This window comes from Carettochelys insculpta, chromosome 15, assembly GCF_033958435.1.
Source record: "Carettochelys insculpta isolate YL-2023 chromosome 15, ASM3395843v1, whole genome shotgun sequence".
Taxonomy (NCBI): domain Eukaryota; kingdom Metazoa; phylum Chordata; order Testudines; family Carettochelyidae; genus Carettochelys; species Carettochelys insculpta.
In genome coordinates, this window is record NC_134151.1 from 8,673,259 (window position 1) to 8,693,072 (window position 19,814).

General features: G+C 43.9%; 1 protein-coding gene across 3 annotated transcripts in view; it reads left to right on the forward strand.

Moving 5' to 3' along the window:
* The window catches only part of LOC142021247 (rho GTPase-activating protein 7-like), a 144,767-nt gene that overhangs the window by 55,079 nt on the left and 69,874 nt on the right, over positions 1-19,814 (forward strand). Inside the window, exon 1 of one of the 3 annotated variants that reach the window (XM_075009837.1) lies at positions 10,500-10,518. The exons of the other annotated variants lie outside the window; for them this stretch is intronic. Within the exon in view, the coding sequence (XP_074865938.1) occupies positions 10,515-10,518 (4 nt within the window). The 5' untranslated portion in view covers positions 10,500-10,514. Of the gene's footprint in view, positions 1-10,499; positions 10,519-19,814 lie in introns of those variants that run through there. 3 annotated transcript variants of the gene reach the window in all.

Here is a 19,814-nt window from a genome sequence, read left to right on the forward strand (position 1 = left end):
GTGCTTTCTCCCATCACTTGGAACTGGGAGAAGGCCAGAGAGCTGCCTTCTCATGAAATGGGAGATGCAGATGCTGCTGCATTGCTGTACCATTCTTAACCCCTCCACATTCTGCTTTGGTCTACGCTAGGGAGTTAAGTTGATTCTAGCTATGCAATTGCTGTAGCTAGAATTGCTTGTCTGCAATTGACTTAACTGGCCGTCCATCGACCTCCTTTATTCTTCACAATATCAAGGAGTACAGGGGTCAACTGCCAATCCCAGATAAAGATGCACAAAATCAAACTACCATACACACAAAATCAACCCTTACCAGGTCAATCCTCCCAGTAGTTTAGACACACCCTCATTCTCTGCTAGCTAGATCATTATGGTGAAGGTAAAGCAAAATTTGAACTATATGGGAAGTACAGGAGCATCTGCTGAGCTGTATGCCCCGCAAAGCCCCTGCATGTCCAGTTTAGGGGGATAGCTATTTTTCCACTCTCTGGTCTGGGACCAGCAGGTGAACCCTACAATTCTTCCGAGCAGCTGATATCTCCCTTGAAACCTTTGTGGATTTGCAAGTCTATGTAGAATTACACACAAAAAAAAAAGTGTTAAAAGAACATAAAAGCAAAGTAAAACGCTCAAGTTACAAAATTACAAATGCAAGATTGCAAAACCCTAGGTTTGTTTATTTCTGTGTTTTATCTTAAAGAGAAGGATAAGATCAAGTTTTGTTGTATGCAGTTGCACATCCCCTTCCACCAACGAGGTCTGAAACATCATATCTAGCACAGTAAGATACAGCACCAGATAATAACAGGAGAAAGCTATGCTACCTCATTAAGGTTCCTGGATCTAGGATATGGTCTGAGGGTGGCACAGCTAAACTTGGTTCTATTTCTTCCGCACACCCAGAGTTAAGGAAGCTTCTGCCCCAGTGTTGCCCCAGAGAGAAGATTGGTAGCTATCACCACGTGTAAGAGCATGGTTGCCAGGAGCCTGACCTGTCTTTCTCCTTGCCTGAGGTGTGAGGAGCTCTTGATTGATGTGGTGCCCCGCTCCCATCAAGGTGAGACAAAGGGGGTTTAACAAAACACTAAACCTCATAAGAAGGAGGGAGAAAACTTGTTGTTCTTGGCCTCTGAGGATAGAACAAGAAGCAATGGGCTTAAATTGCAGCAAGGGACGTTTAGGTTGGACATTAGGAAAAATTTCCTAACTGCCAGGGTGGTCAAATGTGGCAATAAATTGCCCAGGGAGGTTGTGGAATCTCCATCTCTGGAGACATTTAAGAACAGGTTAGATAAATGTCTATCAGGGATGGTCTAGACAGTACTTGGCCCTGCCATGATGGCAGGGGGCTGGACTCGATGACCTCTCAAGGTCCCTTCCAGTCCTAGCATTCTATGATTCTAAACACTGGGTCTGTTGGCTAGCAGGGAGAGGAGTCTGGTCCTATTCTCCCCAGGACATGTTCTGACCAGACCTCCATGTTCCTAGTGTAGTGTGTGCTGTTGCCTAGCACTGGCCTCAGAATTGACCTTGATTTTGGGAGCCTGTCAACCTTTCCCTGAGAAATACAAGTGAGAGAAGGGAAGTGGTGGTTTTAAATTGTTAATCTCTCATCTGATTCTGTCAAATTTCATGAGACAAGGAAGAGTCATTTCGGTAGCCTAAGGGGCATCACCTGCCCCTTATCAAAGCCTTGTGGCCAATGGAAGAGGTTTGACAGCTACTCAAAGTTTGCAAGAATGCTTTATAGTGGAAGTATTAGGAAACCTTCCTGTAGAAACTCTCCCATCACATCTGTGAGAGTTCCCCCAATACCCAGGATAATTCCAGCCAGAAGCAAATGGCTTAAATTTATTCCATCCTGAATCGCTGAGAAGCTTTGCTGGGCATGCTCAGCATGAGACTGTGGCTTTCAGTCTCCTTCTTTACTGAACCCTCCTCCATCAACCAAGATGGAGTCTCATGCTGTAGGTAAGAACGTAGCCACGTGCAGCAATTCCTCCAAATGCCCAATTAATCAGGAAGTGAGCTTTTACCGGGAACCTCTTGTGGAACAGGTCACCCTATGGCAATTACTTTTGAGGCCAGCTGCTCCATTCTAAGTGACTTCCCTTTCCCTCTTAAATAGAGACCTATTTCTAATCCCTTTATGTGTTGTTCTGAGCATGGAAGCATTTAGGAAAAGTCTCAGTGAGATTATTCATGTCATGAACAGCGTGGTAACATGTATTTTAATGCCGGGTGTCTTGGATTGTCACAAAACCCTAAATAGCCCATCTTTTAGTATATGTGCAACAATGGCAGATGGTGTATAAAATGAATGGACTGAGGAACTAAATTGTCTCTAGAGTCTAGAAATGCTGTAGACTTGGGAGTAATAATAATGCTTGACCTTTGGCCTAGGCCATTGAAATAGCAGATTTCCCTGGTGAGGGTCTGGTAATTTCCAAAAGATTTTTTTCATCACATTGCAGTAGTCATATGCATTTGCACAGTTCTTTGTCTTGCTGTGATGTTACTGTCTTTAAGTACCATGACGAATGCACGGAGGTAAAATCAACTTAGCAAAGCAGTGGCTGTACATTATCAGGCAGTAAAGTGGGACCTCTAAGATTAGAGCTGGACATTCTGTCCTCCACTCTCCAGCTTTTTAAGAGCCTGGGCACTGAAAAGTCTCCAAGGCCTGGGGACTGCACACTATTCTTTTCCCAGATGATTTATGTGCTGGTTGGTCCAGAAGAGATCTGCAGGCTCTACCCTGAAGGCTGGGGAAGGTTCCATGGGGTGGTGTAAGCGGTTCCCCCTGATGGCAGGGTACCTAGCAGCTAGACCCGTTGCGGAGCCTAGAGGCCCAGGGTGTAGGTCTGCTGCCCACCCCTATAGGCGATGGTCTTAGTTTGGGGAATGGCCCTGAGAGTCCAGCTTCCCCTCTGCAGGGGGTTGGTTCTCTGGGGTTCCTCCCTCTCTCTGCCTGGGGAAGAGTTCAGAGGCTCCAACTGTTGGGGGAAGATCTGGTGGCAGCTCTGCCTCCAGCACTGCATGCACCAAAGCCAGTTCCTGCCTCTTGGCTGGCCCGCCCTGAACTGGGCTGGTTCCTCTTTTATACTGCCTCCAAGCCTGACACAGGCTGCCGGGGGCGCGGGTTCTAGCTGGGCAAACAGTCTCAGTTTAACCCTTGCCTTGCCCAGCCTTCCTCCTACTCCCTTACAGGTGGTTACTATGGGAAAGGGAGAAGGTAGAATGAAGAGGAAATAATTGCTAAGGAGCTGCGGGCAGAGAGAGCTCCAGACTCTGTGCAGCCAGAGGGAAGGGATGGGGGAGAACAAGGTAATCAGAGTTGTGGGGAAAAGAGGAAAGGACTGGGCAGCGTTAAGACAATGGCTAAATTCCGTCCATAGTTTTACCTGTGCAATCACAGTGCCGTCAGGTTGTTGTGCAGGAGTAACAAGGATTGGAATGTGGCCCTGTGTGTTAAACTTTCAGCTAGAAATCAGGCCCTTTATCTTGTGGTCTGATTTCCTGCATCTGCATTTCATTGGGAACTGGCTTGCTGTGCGTAAAGACAGCCTGTTATATGGGTGGACGTAGGCTCTGAGGATCACCCAGATTATAAGTCCTTTTGCAGCTGCTAACTTGCTGCAGTGGAAAAGGAGGTTAGGAATGTCATGGTTTGTGTCCCATTTCTGCTTGTCACTTCGTACTGCGTCATCTCTTGGTAATGGAAAAAGGCAGAAGTTGTTTGTCTTGCTTTACATGTAGCTGGAACTAGCCAATTGTTTTGTGCCTCTGAAACTGTGCAACCTTCATCTCTCCAGCGACTCAAGTATTTACCACTGTAGGCACCCACCAAATTTCAAAATCAGGTTGATGATGGTTTTTAAACAAGGCAAAGAAGTTCTTCCAAATCGCAGAACCCAGGGGTGTGAAGCTGTGGTAGGTTTTTAGCTGTATATAAAGTTGTAGCTTTTTTTTCCAAGTGTCCACAGATGCTTCAGAAAAGTGAATGAAGTCTCTCCTCATGCTTCTGAAGAAGTTGTTGTTCCTCCCCTATTTTATAGAAGCCAAGGTACATACAGACTGACTTATGAAGTATTTGGCAAGCTAACAGGAAGAGTAGAAACAAGAACTCCTGATGTGTGCAGAGCCAGGCCCTAACCACTAGGCTGAAGTCCCTTATGTTTCGTGTGTGTGTGAGTGAGTGAGAGATACTATTTGTCTATCTGTCTCTGGGCCCTCAGACTGAGACATGTTTTCCTTATGAAATGTAAGAACGGGTTGTGGTGGGGTTTTGTTTTTAAATCACTCTTAACTTCATTTCTGCTAGTGCTTGTCAAAGTCTGGGCAGCAGTCTCTGAGGAGGACCGTGCTGCACCAGTTCATATTGGAATGGTTGTCACAACCATGGTGAATTAGGAGCTTATTTCAGTGGAAGGGGGAAGGCGTGGATTGAGGCTGTGTAGCTCATGTGACTGAGCATAAAGGAAGGAAAATGGATTTTACCCACAAAAGCTTATGACCTAATAAATTTGTTAGTCTTCAAGGTGCTACAAGACTGCTGCTTTTTTGTAGCAGAAGGGTTGACACTGGGCTTGCCTGTCACTGGGAAGAGATGCTTTGGATGGACATATGGCTAAGGGATGAGAACAGGACAAGAGAGGTTTGAGGGTGACGTGGCCAGTCATGTGCAGAGTCTCCCAGTTACCCAGCAGCTGCCTTCATCACACGTTTCCTCACTGCTTCCTACCAGAGTTGTCTTGGTGCTTCCTCTGTGCCTGCCTCATTCTACAGGAGAAAGCATGAGGAAAGGGCTTTACAAAACAGTGCTAGTGATTGCTGAGCCAGCTCCGCTGAGGCCTACGCCACGGTTTGCTGTTCCACATTTAGTTGTTGTTGTCTTTTGTGGCATCTCCCACTGTCCGGAGCCTAGGTGGCAGTAGGCCACATCTTGCAGACCTTTGGGAGTGCAGGCACGGTAGCCCCCTATCGACAGCTCTTAGGCTATAGAACAGCAATGGGCAACTGGGGTTGTTGGTGAGTGGGCTGCCTGTGTGGCCCTCTTGGTTGCAGCAATTCCTGCCCCATGCACTGGGGCACCACAGCCCTGCAGCTTCCCAGCACTTTTGGAGAAGCCATGAATCCACTGACTTGTGCTTTGTCCCTGCTCCTCCCCACAAGCAGCTGATTCCCAGCATTCCAGTTCTGGGGAGGAGTGGGAAGAGAGCATGAATCAGTCACTTTGTGCTCTGGAAGGGCAGAGGGAGGCATGGAAAGTTCAGGTCTCCTATGCCCCGGTGCATGAGGGGCAGAGGGACAAATGGGGGGACCGCAGGGCGGCCTCATGCATCCCAGGGGCCACAGGTTGCCCACTACCAACATAGAATGTGAGAGTGTGGACTCACCTGAGCTGGAATGATTTCGTAGCCTCTCCCAGCTGGCAAAACGGTGTCTTGTGCAGTTCTATACTGGATCCAATATCCCTGCTCTAGTCCTGTCCTATCCATACTCAGCTGTCTCCGCAGCAGGTGAGATCTCCATCCGTGCTCACTCGTTCATGAACCCAAACACATGCGCATGCTAGTGGTGCTTCTATTCTGGGCATTTTCCTTTAAAAGAGCTGTGTCTGCCCCGTGCCAATGCAAAATCCAGACACACAGTCTCCGGACCCCAAGAGGATTTCAAAGGGACTGGCTGTTTTGGAAACAGCGTCTTCCTGTTCAGACTCTAAAATTATTTGTCATGACTTCATCTTCTGATGCTATGTCCACCCACTCACTGTCAAAGCAATTAATTTCCCCAGAGGGACACCTCCCTTTTAATGGCCTCTCCTGTGCTACAGTCTCACAGTCCAAAGAAAGTGCTGAATTCTTCTGTGCCTCAGGAAGTAAACTTGTGAAGCCCTTGGACTTCCTGAGTTTGGGGAATATTGTTTATGCAGTTTATTTTAAAATCTGTCTTCCCATGAGCGTGAGAGATTCCAGTGCAGTTGAAGGGACAGGGCCTGATGCTGGGAGCTGGCAGAGAAGTAGCTTGCTAAGATGACACTGGTCAAAAAATTCTTTTGGTGCATCCATGTCAGTCAAAATATGACCAAGTATGGTCATCAAGACTCACATGCAGCCCTGCCCTTCTGCAACTTTTCTACCACTTCTTTGTGCATGAGGCCATGAGTACAGTGCATTAACCTGACAAGGGAAGGAGAACACACTGGGTGAGTAAGAATCATGATGTCATTTCTGGGAGGAATTCAGCTCCCGTGTGGGGAAAAAAAACCTTTGCTACATAAGGTTTTTGTGCAGAGGCCAATGCCTAGCACTGATAGTCCATGCAATCCGGTGATGAGGATGCTGTGCTGGAATTTGAGAGACTTGAGGTCTAATCCTGGCTCTTCCAGTGACCTGCTTTGTGGCCTTGTGCTAATCATTTCACCTCTGTGCCTGTTTCTGGCATCACCCTTTGCCCTGCTGCTGTACTTGAAATTTAAGTGTTAATTGGGTGATATAACAATAAAGAAGTATCAGTGTATCTGGTTTTAATAACAGAAAATGCATACACATGCCACAGATCGTTGCTAGTTGCTATGCCACCACAGCACACCTGCAAGTTGTTCACAAACACTTGTGTTTCACAGAACATACTTTAAGAAACTCTGGTGCAGCACAATGGGACACCCATCTCTAGTGTGGCCTGTAGGTGCTAGCATAATGCAAATAATTAATAGAATATGATCTCAGTCACCATAGACTGGCCCAAGGTTGTGTAATACTCACAGTGTGCTATGGTCTAAGGTGTACGGGAAAACGAGCCCTTGTCCTGAAGAGCTTGCGTATAAGTATATAACACCACTTATCTCTCTGGAATTCCTTTAGTGATTTTTCCCAGTGTACATATAATGGCTTTTCTCCAAAGCAGTAATGTTTGGAGAATGTATATGAAGGTCTGAGCGCAATAACCCTTGGTCAACTGCTTTTGTTAGAAGTGAAGGGCTGAAGGGAATCAATTGTAGCCCAGTCATCCCTTACCTAGATGTGTAGAGGATGTGTGGACATGTCTTGACCTTTCTGTTCAATAATTGGACTTAAGCTGCAAGCCCTGGTCTTTAGCCCAGCTAGAGAGCACAGATTTAAAAAATCCTGCTCTGCCCATCCACAGTATGACTTGCAGCCGTGTTGTGAACAGGCCGTGAAATGCTCATGTTCCAAAACTGTTGTCATGTGTAGCATTTACACACATTCAACCACTTCTGTGGACCCCTCACAGATCTGTTTCTCTTTTGCTGCAGCTTGTTCAAACTAACAAAGGCAGCCAGTATCTCTCTTCCACCTCCTTGTGGATGTCTAGTTGGCAGCTCAAGCTCAATATGGCTAAAACAAGCAGTCCAGGAACGGGTTGTCATCTTCAACTTAGATCTCTCTCTAGTCTAGGTCAGGTGTCAGCAACCTCTGTCACACATGCCAAGAGTAGCACGAGAGTTGATTTTCATCAGCATGTGAGGCAGGAGCAGAGCCTCCTCCTCCTCCATGCAGTCAGGAGCCAGCTTCTATAGCTGGGGAGAAACTCTTTGAGGGCAGAGGCTCTCTCTTTATTCTGCACAGCACTCACACCACGAGGTCCTGGTCAATGACTGGACTGACAAATGTCTGCCCCAATTCAAGTGATGTCATGTTAACAGCATGTGAGCACCTTGTTGAAAGAGGAAATGTTAAGGTTGCCTGAATAGGAATAGTGAGATGTACTAGCATTGCCAAAGATAAAAAGGATCCATAATATTTAGGATGTAAAGATGCAACGTAAACAATAAGTAAAGTTGTAACACAGGGCCTCCTTGCCTGTAAAATATTTAGCTTAGACAAATTATTTTAGGATTTGGGATAAATTAGCATAAGCAAGATGATAAACCCACTGAGCTTGTGTCTCTCTTTGTGATATGCTGATGTTTTGAAGTTAATTGCTGAGTGTGGATGATAATGTCTACCAGAGATTAGCAGACATCCCAAGATGACTGTTGGTAGACTGAGTGGAATGTCAGAGACTTCCTTAAGGTTACTGTGGTGATAAGGTGATGTAAATGGTAATGGGTTAGCCTGTGGAAAAACAGGATACAGCAAATGCAGTGAGATGTGAAGTTCAAATAAAGAAAAGGGGTTAAAGCTTTCATAAATATGTATGAACAAAAACTCTTCCCCATTCCCCACCACCCATGGGTGTCAGTGTGATACATTATGCGTTCGCATGCCTTGATCGGGGGAGATCCTATCACTGGGATGATCCTAGCGAGGAGGAAGATGACTAGCACTTTGGGTTTTCTCACAAGAGAGGGTGGGAGGCATGCAAATAAAACTCATTCTATATTCCCCTCCCCTTCACTAGATTGCAATGTGTGTATTGTTGGGCTAGTAAAGGGAATTATAAGAGGAGCACTAAATAGTGTTTATGCACCATGGCATCCTCCTATTGATAACCACCCTACTGCTGTCCACTTTGGGAGCTGGACTCTTAGATTGACCCTCATCTTGGGGTGGGTAATTTGGTTTGCAATGGCCTGTAATTATAAATAAGGCTATATTGGGACGAAATTCTGAGAGCGAAAAATTTAAGTAGTAACAGAGGGAGCCATGCTAGTCTATATACTATCAAAACAAAAAAGCAGTCAAGTAGCACTTTAAAGACTAATGAAATAATTTATTAGGTGATGAGCTTTGCTGGGACAGACCCACTTCTTGAGACCACAGCCATACCAGAGCAGACTCAATATTTAAGGCACAGAGAACCAAAAACAGTAATCAAAGTTGACAAATCAGAAAAAAAATTATCAAGGGGAGCAAATAATTTTTTTTCTGATTTGTCAACTTTGATTAGTGTTTTTGGTTCTCTGGGCCTTAAATATTGAGTCTGTTCTGGTATGACTATGGTCTGAAGAAGTGGGTCTGTCCCAGCAAAGCTCATCACCTAATAAATTATTTTGTTAGTCTTTAAAGTGCTACTGGACTGCTTATTTGTTTTAATTTAAATAATGTACCTGAGAAAAGCCTCTTTGAATTCTCTCAGGTTGTGGGCTTGTCTCCTAGGACCAAAGGGGTGGTTCCCATTACAGAGCATTTAAAGTTAGTCTGTCTCTGAGTCTGTGAGTGAATTGAAATGTCTTAAATCCCCAGATTACTTCCAGTGATTCTCTCTGTTGAGTGATTTCCTATCAGAAAGGCTCTTGTGGTACCACACATCTTTCAGGACAGATGTTTTTACTTAAACTGTCAAAAGCTGACCATCTGTTTCCACTTCAGCTGTAGAAATGTTATTTGAAAAACACTTTAAATAGCTAAAGTAGACACTGTTAATCGGCCTGTAGTAAAACAGGGTTTTCAGACTCAGTTCTTGTTGTGCATTGGCATTCTGAGATTTATAGCCATCTCAGTTTGGCAGTGCAATTAAATCTGACTACATTAGTGATTTTTTAAAAAAAAAACATCCCCTTGTGGTATATGCCAGGAAAACCGAGCTGAAATCATCCCAGAAATCAGAAGAGGAAGGTGTTTGCCAAAGGAACAGAAACACTTTCCCTTGTGGTTTACTTGTTTAATACTTCCCTGGATAATATTGCAACATTTAGTGCATATTTTACCATCTTGGATACAATCTGAAGTATCGCAATAATGGAGTTGGTTGGAATGGACTTTATTTTTTTTTCCACATGAACAACTTTCTATCAGAAATGAAGTTTCAGTGAAAGGAAAACATTCCATGGGAATTTGTCAGTGTGGGTGGATTTTTTTTTTCTTCGAAGGAAACCAGGCAGACTTCCTGCCAGTTTGCTCTACTAACACCTTGGCAGCCCACCTGGTGGCAGCTAAGCTTCCAGCTGCCCCAGCTCCTCAGAGTCCTACCAGGCAAGCTGCCATGAAACTGACTCCAGCTCTCAGGAACCCCAAGAACAAAGGGAACCTATTTTATTTGGAAACATCAAAATGTACGCTCTTCAGGAATGTTTTGGTGCTTTCTGAAACTAAAGTTGGCAATATTCCACTCTGTCAGAAAGCTTTCACATTTTTTCTCATGCTTTTTCTTCAGAGGTGGGGGGGGGAAAAAAACCAAAACCAAGCCATGTAGTTCAGTAGAGCATTAGGGCTGGGGTGTGCAAATGGTGGTTGGCCCCCTTGGGGAGGCATGACATTTCATGACAGAGGGTGCAGTATGACTGGCTGCTGGGACACAGGCTCATCCATCTCCGGAAAAATGTTGAAATAAATTATTGTTTTTATGTCTGTGCATTCACATTTTATATGCCAATTAATGAAGTTTTTACATTCTACATATTTTCTTACACATGCCAAATAGGGTTTTTATAAAATATATGAACATAACCAAACTTACCATCAGTTTGGACTACGTTAAGCAGGTTGGGGGTTCTCTGCTAATTGCCGAGATGAAAAGTGGGGCCCAGCGTGAAAAGCTTGCTCACTCCTGCATTAGGATAATACTTTTACAGTACGACTACGTGCCCAGATCTACCACCAAGCAGCATGGGTAAGTCACTTTGCCGATCTGTGCGCCTTCCTTCCCTGTATCTTGTTTGTAATGTTTCGGCAGAGACTTCCTCTTACTATGTGCATGACTTGTATGATGCTTAGTGCAACTGTAAATTAAATGCTGCTGCAACATTGCTGCTGCTGCATTTGTTGTAAAATATCCATAGGCAGCAGCCAAGAATACGTGGCATTGCTACTGGGGATTGTTGAGCAAATAACTGAGGTTTTGGTTTGGAGAATGAACTGAATAATAATGAATCTTGTTCATTTTTTTCCAGTTATTTTTGAGTGTTTCACTGCTCTGACTGCACTACCACCTGCAACTGGGGCAAAGCTGTCTAGAGCAGGCCTAATCTGTGGAAACCAAATACAAATTAAAATCCACTCCTCTTTGCCTGAAGCCACTTTCAGGTGTGATACTGTGAGGCTAATACTCTGAGGTACTAGAGGAGGACAGGAATGGTTGACTAAACTAATGGTTGTCAGAGTGAATTTTGAGGAGTTTTCTTTCTGGGGATCTCAACTTCTTTCTGCTAGTATGAAAAAGGGACAGTGAAATACAAATATCTAGTAAATATACAGGGGTTAAAATAATCTAGAGGAGATAAGTTAAAAGGAAAAATAAATGGAAAGTGCAAAAGTTAAAAATCCTCGTACAAAAGATGAGGTTTGGATTAGTATCAGCAAGAAGGGGGGTCAAGTAGCACAAATAGGAATGTGAAATTATTTTACATCCTTGTATTGTGTTCCTTTTGCTCTTCTCTTCCCAGAAAACTGTTCTCAGAAGAGAGAACACCCTGAAGAGCATGTGTTCCATCAGCCTGGTGCCTCCTCAGGCGTTATGTAAATGAATAATAAAATACTAGCACTTGAAGAGCCCAGGAGACTGAAATGCACTTTTGTGTGACTTTCAGAATAGAAATTCTAGGTTATAGCTACTACAATTTACAGTGGGTGTTAGGGCTGAGAGCAGAGGTCAGTTTTCTTTCTCTTCAATCCACCCTTCCCAGGTGTCCAGAGGATGTACCTCATTAGGTCAGACCTTTGATCCTGCCAACTAGCTAGTCTTTCTCTTGGGCAGAAACCATTACTAGATGTGTAGAAGAAAGCAAACCACCCCAGAATGTAGTAGTATAAGGAGTGAAGGGTAACTGACCCTCTGTGGCTGTTTACATCCTGAGGCCTGACTTGTAGGTTATCATGCCTGCTACAAGATGAATTATGATAACTCTTGGGTTTAGGATTATCCAAACATTTAAAATAAATTCCAGCCACTGTACCTGAATTTGAATTCCAGCAGGGCCTAATTATATATCCTGGCTAGACATAGCATTAAGATGAATTTCTTTCTATTTGTTCCAAATTTACTTGCTATTAATTTAATTGAGCAGCTCCTTGCTCTCATATTCTGGGGTGATGGATTGTGAAATGCTCTCTTTAAAATTCATCCTGGCTCCTGACTTCTGTGGGGCACAGTAGTCTCTCTCAAGCAGTATGCTAAGCATGCTTGTAAAAGATACAGTGAATAAGAGAGCCATGAATGCAGCAATTTTAGTGTTGGCACATTCTCAATGTAGCAGAAAAGCAAATATAGCTCAGCTGTTGGGTATTTTATAAGTCTACAGAAAAAAATTATCCAAATGTGATGTTATGGGTGAGAGTAATTCCTTCTGATGAAAGCACCGCAAACTTGAAAACACGACTGCATAAATGTAAGGAAATGGCGAGGGAGGCATTGGACACCAACAGGCAATGATGACGATGACTGTGTGAAGCCTGTAATATTTCAGATTGCTGGGCCTTAATATATCGTCTTGAAAGTTTAGTTTTTGAGCCTTTTAATGGTAAAATATTTCATGTGGGTGCTATCACTTTTTATGCTGCTTTGACTTTACAAGAGAGCAGTGATGAGTTTTGTTGTGTTTGTTTTTTTTTTTTTAAAAATTCAATTTCACTCCATAAAATGCAGGCATTCCTGGAGGGAAAAATAACTATATGTTTCTATAGAGTCTCCCATGGGAGCATGCAAAAGACTTCTACCAGTGTGAGTTAAATAGATATGGACATAGGCCAATGCACTAGAACCCAACAGCTCTCAACCTCTGACTCTCACCAGAAAAACTATCTGAATTTCACAGCTGGAAACCTCTTGGCATTTTACAGCAGCAGCTGCCAATATGAGTACTCCAATCCCCCTGTTCTTTCTACAGGCACACACCCTGCCCTCTTCAGTTTAAGGAAAATTTCACTAAACAGCAATATATGGCCATTGGTTTTTACACAGTCTTGAAGCTCGGAATCTCTCCTGTAGAGGACAGTTTGTGTACACTTGGCCAGCTCATTACGTTGAGATCTCCGTTTTGCTAGACTTTGGCAAAAGTTGAAATCCAGAAGCAAATGTCCTAGTTTGTGTGGTATGATACAGTGGATGGGACAGTAGACTGGGACTCAAGCAATCTGAATCCTGTGTCTGTTTCTTCCATGGCAAAGAACTTAGTTGTCACTTTCCCTTGCTGTGCTTGATTTTCCCCAACCATAAAATGGGGATGGTGCTTCCTTTTTAAAGTATTTTAAGATATGCAGTTAAGAGGTAAGAAGCAGATGTGTATATTTTCACATTAAGCTTCCCAAGTCCTTTTAAAGATGCTTTGTTTTCTAATAAACACAGGCTGTGTCTACAGTAGCATGATCTTTCAGAAAAGCCGGAGCTCTTTTGAAAGATCCCACAGAATGTCTACGCACAAAATGCGTTCCTTTTGAAAGTAAATTGGAAGAATGTAGCACTTCTTTTGGAGGTGCTCTTCTGTTCCTGGATCAGGAAGAGGAGCACCTTCTTCCAAGAAGTCATTCAGGAAACAAGCATGTGTAGGTGCTCCAGGGGCCCTTTGAAAGAGTAGTCCTCCATGGCGCCAGCCAGCTGGAGCACAGACACACCTTGGCCAGCACTAGAGGAGCTCTGTGCCCCCATGGTAGAAGCTGAGAGAGCGGCTGGAGCAGGGAGATGAGCTGCTTAGCACCATGCCCTCACAACAACCCCTGGAGTGGACAGTTCCATTCACAGTACATGAGGGCCAGCAGACACCCAGAGGCCCCCCACGGAACCAGCCAAGGGCTCCCAGGAGCCTGCCTGAGGCACAAAACTGAGGATCCCCCCCTTGGACTGAACAGGATATCTGGGACCTCCTAGACCTCTGGTACAATGAGGACATGCTGAGTGGGACGAGCAAGAGGCAGAACGCTTATGCCTTGCTGGCCACCAGAGGACATCCCACCCAGAGCCAGGAACGGCTGAGCACCAAGGTTAAAGAACTGAGGCAAGGGTATGTCTGGCCAGGGATGCAGGTAGGCATTCAAGGGCAAGACCTTCCATCTGCCCTTTCTCCAGGATCTCCCTGGCCTCTTCAGGGGCAAGGACACCCCCAGCACCTTTCTCGACATTGTGACAGACAAGCCAGACCCCAAGGCAGAGGTGGAGGAGCAACCAGGACCCACCAGCCAGTCCACACTGCCAGATCTACCCTCAGACAAAGTACTTGAGCGATGGGACATTAGTGATTGCCCTGCCCTCATGGTTGTTGATCCAGGAAACATCCAGCAGCGTGTCCCTGGATCTTTCCAAGGAACCCTCTGGTAAGTATCTGATGCGTCACACACCTTGGGGAATGGGGTGGTGCCACCTCTTCCACAGCGGGGACCAGAAAAGCAAGGTGATGGCAACCTGCTCAAGAGGGAGAATGCGCCACATGAGGGTGTCCCAGTGTCAGATGGTGAGCCAGTTGCAGAGATCCAGGAGTGTCTCCTTCATCCTGAAGTACTGCAGCCAGTGGCCAACATGTCACTTGCCAGTCCCACCACTTGGAGCTGCTGTGATAGCTCCAGATGCAACATGGGATGGGGGTGGCTGGGCCTCGGGGAGCAGGGCTTCATAGCCCCAGTGTGGGGGGGGTCTCTGCCAGTGGATCAACTGGAGGCTGACCGTGGCACGGCATAGCTCTCTGGTGTGGGTTTCTGGTCCCAGCACCTGTTCTGCTATGATGTTGGCAGCAAGGCAGGTCTCAGCAGCAAGTGCAGGGAGGGGGCGTTTGGGGAGGGGCCCTTTAAGGGAGCAGCTTGCTGGGGCTCCTGGAAGGTCTTGCCAGCCATGCGACCCCACCCCAGGTGTTTCCTGCCCCATTCAATATTACTGAAATAATTATTTTAAAAAAGCAAAATTAATTGTATCTGCTTTGAGACCTAAACCTACATCCTGCTCTCTGATTTTACGTAGAACCATTAGTCAGCAGTGGCACAGGGTGCTTGCCACTAAGAACAGGAGTTTGGGAATCAGGTACAGAGCATTCAAATTATTTGTTGGTCACAGACTCAGAACCAGGAGCAGAACCCTGGATTCTTGACTTCCAGTTCACTGCTGTAATCTCTCTGCACCACTCTTGGTTATACCCATAATTTTGTCATGGAGCAGTTACAGCATGGTTTCCTCTCTTAAAGTGATTTAAAAGGATTTCAACTTGATTGAGGACTTATTATTATTCAGGCTTCGGAGAACTCTCTTGACCTTGGGGGGGGCTCTGTGTGAGCCAGTCTAACTTGACTGAGCTTGTGGAACGTCCCATAAAATCCTCGCAGGGCTGTACTTCGACCAAGCTGGGTACTTGACATTTCTGGATGTTGTCTAAACAGCTAATACCAGCAGAAATGTTGTATAAACATTTGCAAGTTATTTTCAAATAGTGCGTCAAAAGAGCAGCATTGTGACGCCTGACAGATATCTGGATAAGGAGTATGCCTCAGTAAGAGGTCATGTACTCAATTTAAATACTGAGGGGGAAAAAAGAAATGTTCACTTATTCATAGAACAAAATGCAAAACTAGAAGCCAAGCTGGAAAATTACAGCACTGGGCCACAGGAGGTTTGTGTGGGGACAGTGGGATTGGACGTGAAACGAGCATAGTTAAGTGTGATGTAATGAATCTGTGAGGTAAGAAATCCCACAATGAATTGCTCTATATTCTGCCAGTGCTGTCCTTTTGCATAATCGCGTGCCTCTCAATATCCAGCTTGAAGCACCACGGGTAAGTTTTCCAGGTTTTCCCAGCATATTCTGGTACCAAACTAGCTAGATACATGATCGTTTTTTGGATGGAGGTGGAAATTACTGTGTGGAACCAACTAATCCCCGCTTGTTGTCCCCAGAATTTGTGAGTGCATCAAGCTCTTATGGCAAAGAAGGGCACAGGTATACTTGGCATGCTCACAGGCTCTCAAAGGGGCTTTGTGCATCTTGTAGTTAATTTCTGGGCTCTGTGGTCTTGTGCCAGGTGCACAAAAGCTTTTATGCACTTAAATATGCAGAAAAACACCTAACTTTCTTAGTCATTGCATGGGGTTTTCAAAAGCATCTGCCTTCTTCTTTAGCAGTCTAAATACAGTTGGAAATCAATGCTATCTAGTCAGCTAATGTGCTATTAAGATACTAAAGCCACAGTTCTGGCTGTCAGCTGATTGTGATTTTAATCTTGTTGGAAAAGTGGGATGAAAAAAAAACACTTTCACAAGATTAAAAAGAACCACAAGGTTTAAAAAATGTTTCACCATCAATTGCAATCTTCTTAAATGGAAGCTCTGTCAAATTCTTACAAGGCTGGCTTATACACAGACTTTTATTTTAGCTAGTGCTTTTATTTCCCCTTATTTGTCATAATGTTTTAACTTTGAAGTGCATTAAGTTCCCTTTAGCCAAATGCAGAAGCCAGTTCTATTCCAAGAGTGAATTTTGATACCGGTCCTTCATGTAGATACAGGCAGTGAATGTGTGGAGGAGTTTGTGCAGCAATTCTTCATCTTACTGAGCATTAAAACACAAGTGAGGAATGAGTGGGATTTACTATGCATGTTTCACATTCTTTGTGTAGCAGGACCACTGATAATCTGGACTCTAATGCATCCTCGTGACATGCCGTACCATGCAGGTAAAACAAAGGCGGTAACGCAGAATCACCTTTGTTAACAATCTGGAGGAGAATATTAAGAATGATGAATTGGATTTAGATAGCCTCATGCCTCTGGAGAATGAGGTTTAAATCCAGTCTTTCAAAGAGGAATAGATACACTATGTAGGTCTGGACTGAGGTATGTTGGATAGAGCACAAAGGTGAATCATGTTTGGTGCCTACCTTGTTAATTCTGTGAGTGCTATACTTTGAGCTTTATAACAAAGTCTTTCAGCCACCATATGCATCCAGCTCTACACAAAACTGCACATGTGGTTCAGCCCATTTGAGGGAGACTGTCAGCTATAAAGTTGGATCCAGTTCTAAACTCCTTACGTTTGCACTTGCATTGCTCTGTCTCTTTATGGAGCTGATCTCTGAACTATTTTTTTAATGAGGCTTTAATCTTTTACCAGTAGAAGTTAGAGACAATATTAAAACTAAAGGGGCATCTCTCCTTGATTGTCTTTTTCCCTGTTATGGCAGAAACATTTGAAAAACAGTCATTCAGTTGAACAGTACCCAGTATTTAGGGTTTAATTTTGCTGATAATCCTCTTTGATTTTAATTGGAGTTGAGGTTTCTTAGCGCTTTTGAGAACTGAGGGTGACCAGGACCTTTCAGGATCACCCATTGGCTGTACATCTTTCTGCACAAAGACTATGAACATAATAAGACAAGAAGTGCCATCTAGTTTACTGTTTTATAGAAGTGATTTGTACAGGTTGAATACCTCTAATCTGCAACTCTCGTCCAGCAACATCTGTACTCTGGCATGACTTTAGTTAGCCAGGCAACTACTTTTCATGGGTGTGGCCAAGCTTCCTATGGTTCCATAAATTATGTTTACAGCCACCAGTCCTGTCTCTGTGTTCTTTGCTGTTGTTTAGCTGTAATTTACCCCTAAATGTCTTCCCCAGTAAGCAGTGAAAGTGTAGGTAGTGCTACTAGACAATATTGTCCTTCATGGTCTAACAAATTCTCTCATTCAGCACTTGTCAAGACTCGAGGATGCCAGAGGGGAGAGGTTCAACCTGCAATAGGTATTTTATGTAAAACAGTGATGGGTCTCCATAGAATATAAAGCGAAACAATGCAGCTGAACTTTCCTCCGTCCACAGGAAGATGTGCTCTGAAAAGCTTTTTTTAAACATCTCCATTAAAAACCATTTAGACTACATCAACTCTAGTAGCTTAGATAATGAAATTGGACTTGATAACGAGGAAAGAAGCCTGCCACTGCCTGTAGATTTTTCTCTCACCCATTCCTTCCTACTTTTGTTGTGATCCTGAGTCCAGTCCAAAGATGCTGCAAGCTGCAGTACCTAGTAATTTGCACCTCCCATTTTTTTTCTACCAGAAATAGCAAAGGGGGCCCTTTATCGAAAGCCTCCGAGTTGGTGCCAAGGAAATAAAATATTACTCAATTTCTTCATATCTAACATGCATACATATTTAACAAATAAGTCATCACCAGTTCCTTTTCACCATACAAATGGGCTTAGATGAAGTGGGTAGATACAGTAATCATGGACATGGGGTGGGCAGGGTACCTGTGAAATACCTACCTGTCAGCCAAGGCTAATTACAATATGTTGGTTTCTCACAGGGAACAGTCAAAAGAAAATGCTTCTCTTTTTCGTTTATAGACCAACACAGATTACAACAGGGAAACCCATCATACTTTTCCTTTATAACTGATTCTTTCCACATAATTCTCTTCCCCTCTCCCATTTTAAGGAAAGGCCTTGGCAATGATTTGTCTTGCCCAGGGCAGGACCCTACTCATAAACCATTGAACAGATCTTGGCATAGTTCTTTTGAGACTATGCTATGACTTGCTTTTCTGGATTTCTCTCACATGACATTTCTCTAGGGAGCACCTTGTTGCTTCAGAATTCACTACAGATCTCAACCTGACTGTGGCGTGTAAAAATGCAGTTATGTTCAATAACACCACTTCATGTTGAAAACAAGCAAAACTGGAGTCCACAGAGAATTTTCCAAAACACCATTATTAAATGTCACTAACAACTGGCTGTTTGGAAGAGCTAAATATGATTCTCAAAGTGTCGCAGATCCAAAATAAATAGGTGAAGTCCAAAAATATTCCTCAGGATAATACCAGTTGTTTCAGTTTGGAGGGACACTACAGCTTAACCGTGACAGATGTGACAATATCTGAAACAAACCTTATGGAAGGAAGTTGGACTGCTAAGCCTCATTGAATTCAATGTATTTAAAAAAAAAAATTATTGAGAATACATAGAATTTATTTAGGAGGAAGTCAGGATTAATGCAGTCTCTAGAAAACACCAGTAACTACACAGGACTTTTTGGGACAATCTGTGGGAAGTGGCTTTCCTAGGAAACACTTGAGGTGAGGGGACTGCCAATAACCCATCTCTTAATCCATTCTTTCGAAGTTGTGCTTGAGTAGAAAACCGTTTTTTGGCCTAAGACACATTCGTGGTCTCTTTAAAAGCCCAAACTGGATAAATCAAAGATATACAGAGTTATAGGTGTGCTTGCTCTGAGCAAAGAGTGTTATGAACTGGAAACTACAGGAAAACACCTGTGTGTGGTTTTGAGGAACTGCTTACTTGCCAGAGCCCATGTTAGAACTCGGTTGAGCCCTGGTAAACTTGTTAGCATTCATTTAGCTTATTTTTCATATGTTTTTTCCGTGATGTGTTTACCTTAAGAACAAAATGTGCTTCCTTAGAAATAGCTGTGTGGCAACAACTGTACCTGTGATGAGTGCATTGTGTACTGTCTCTGATGAGAAGGCAAAAGAAGGCCACTTCATTAGCATCAGGGAATTGTACAACCTGGAAATACCCCTGTCAGAGAAGCATGAGCTGCAAGTCTCCATCCAAGACAGATTGAGTGGTGGTCTGTTTGGGACCATAGAGGGGGAGTAGAGGTTTACTTGCCCTGAGCTGTGACACTAGCTAGCACTGGTTGAACTGCAAACGTTTTGGAGGTTGTTTGGATGAACCAGATTGTTTACGCTGAATTGTCTGTCTGTTATAAATCTGCAGAGTTGAGCTGGAAATTTCCCAAGAGCAAGTGCCCTTGTGATATTAAAAGCACTTCTTGTAGGAGCTAAATCCTGAAATGTCAAGATACCATAACAGAGGATGTTTAGCCTTACTGGAGGTAGGAAATGCATAGACACAAGTAAATGAAATATTGCCAGTTATGACCCTTTCTTCTGTTAGTATAAGTTAACTAAACTTTTTTCAAACCTTCTTGGTTATTGGCCTGAGTTAACCTGAACTTTGGCCCATATCTGGAGTT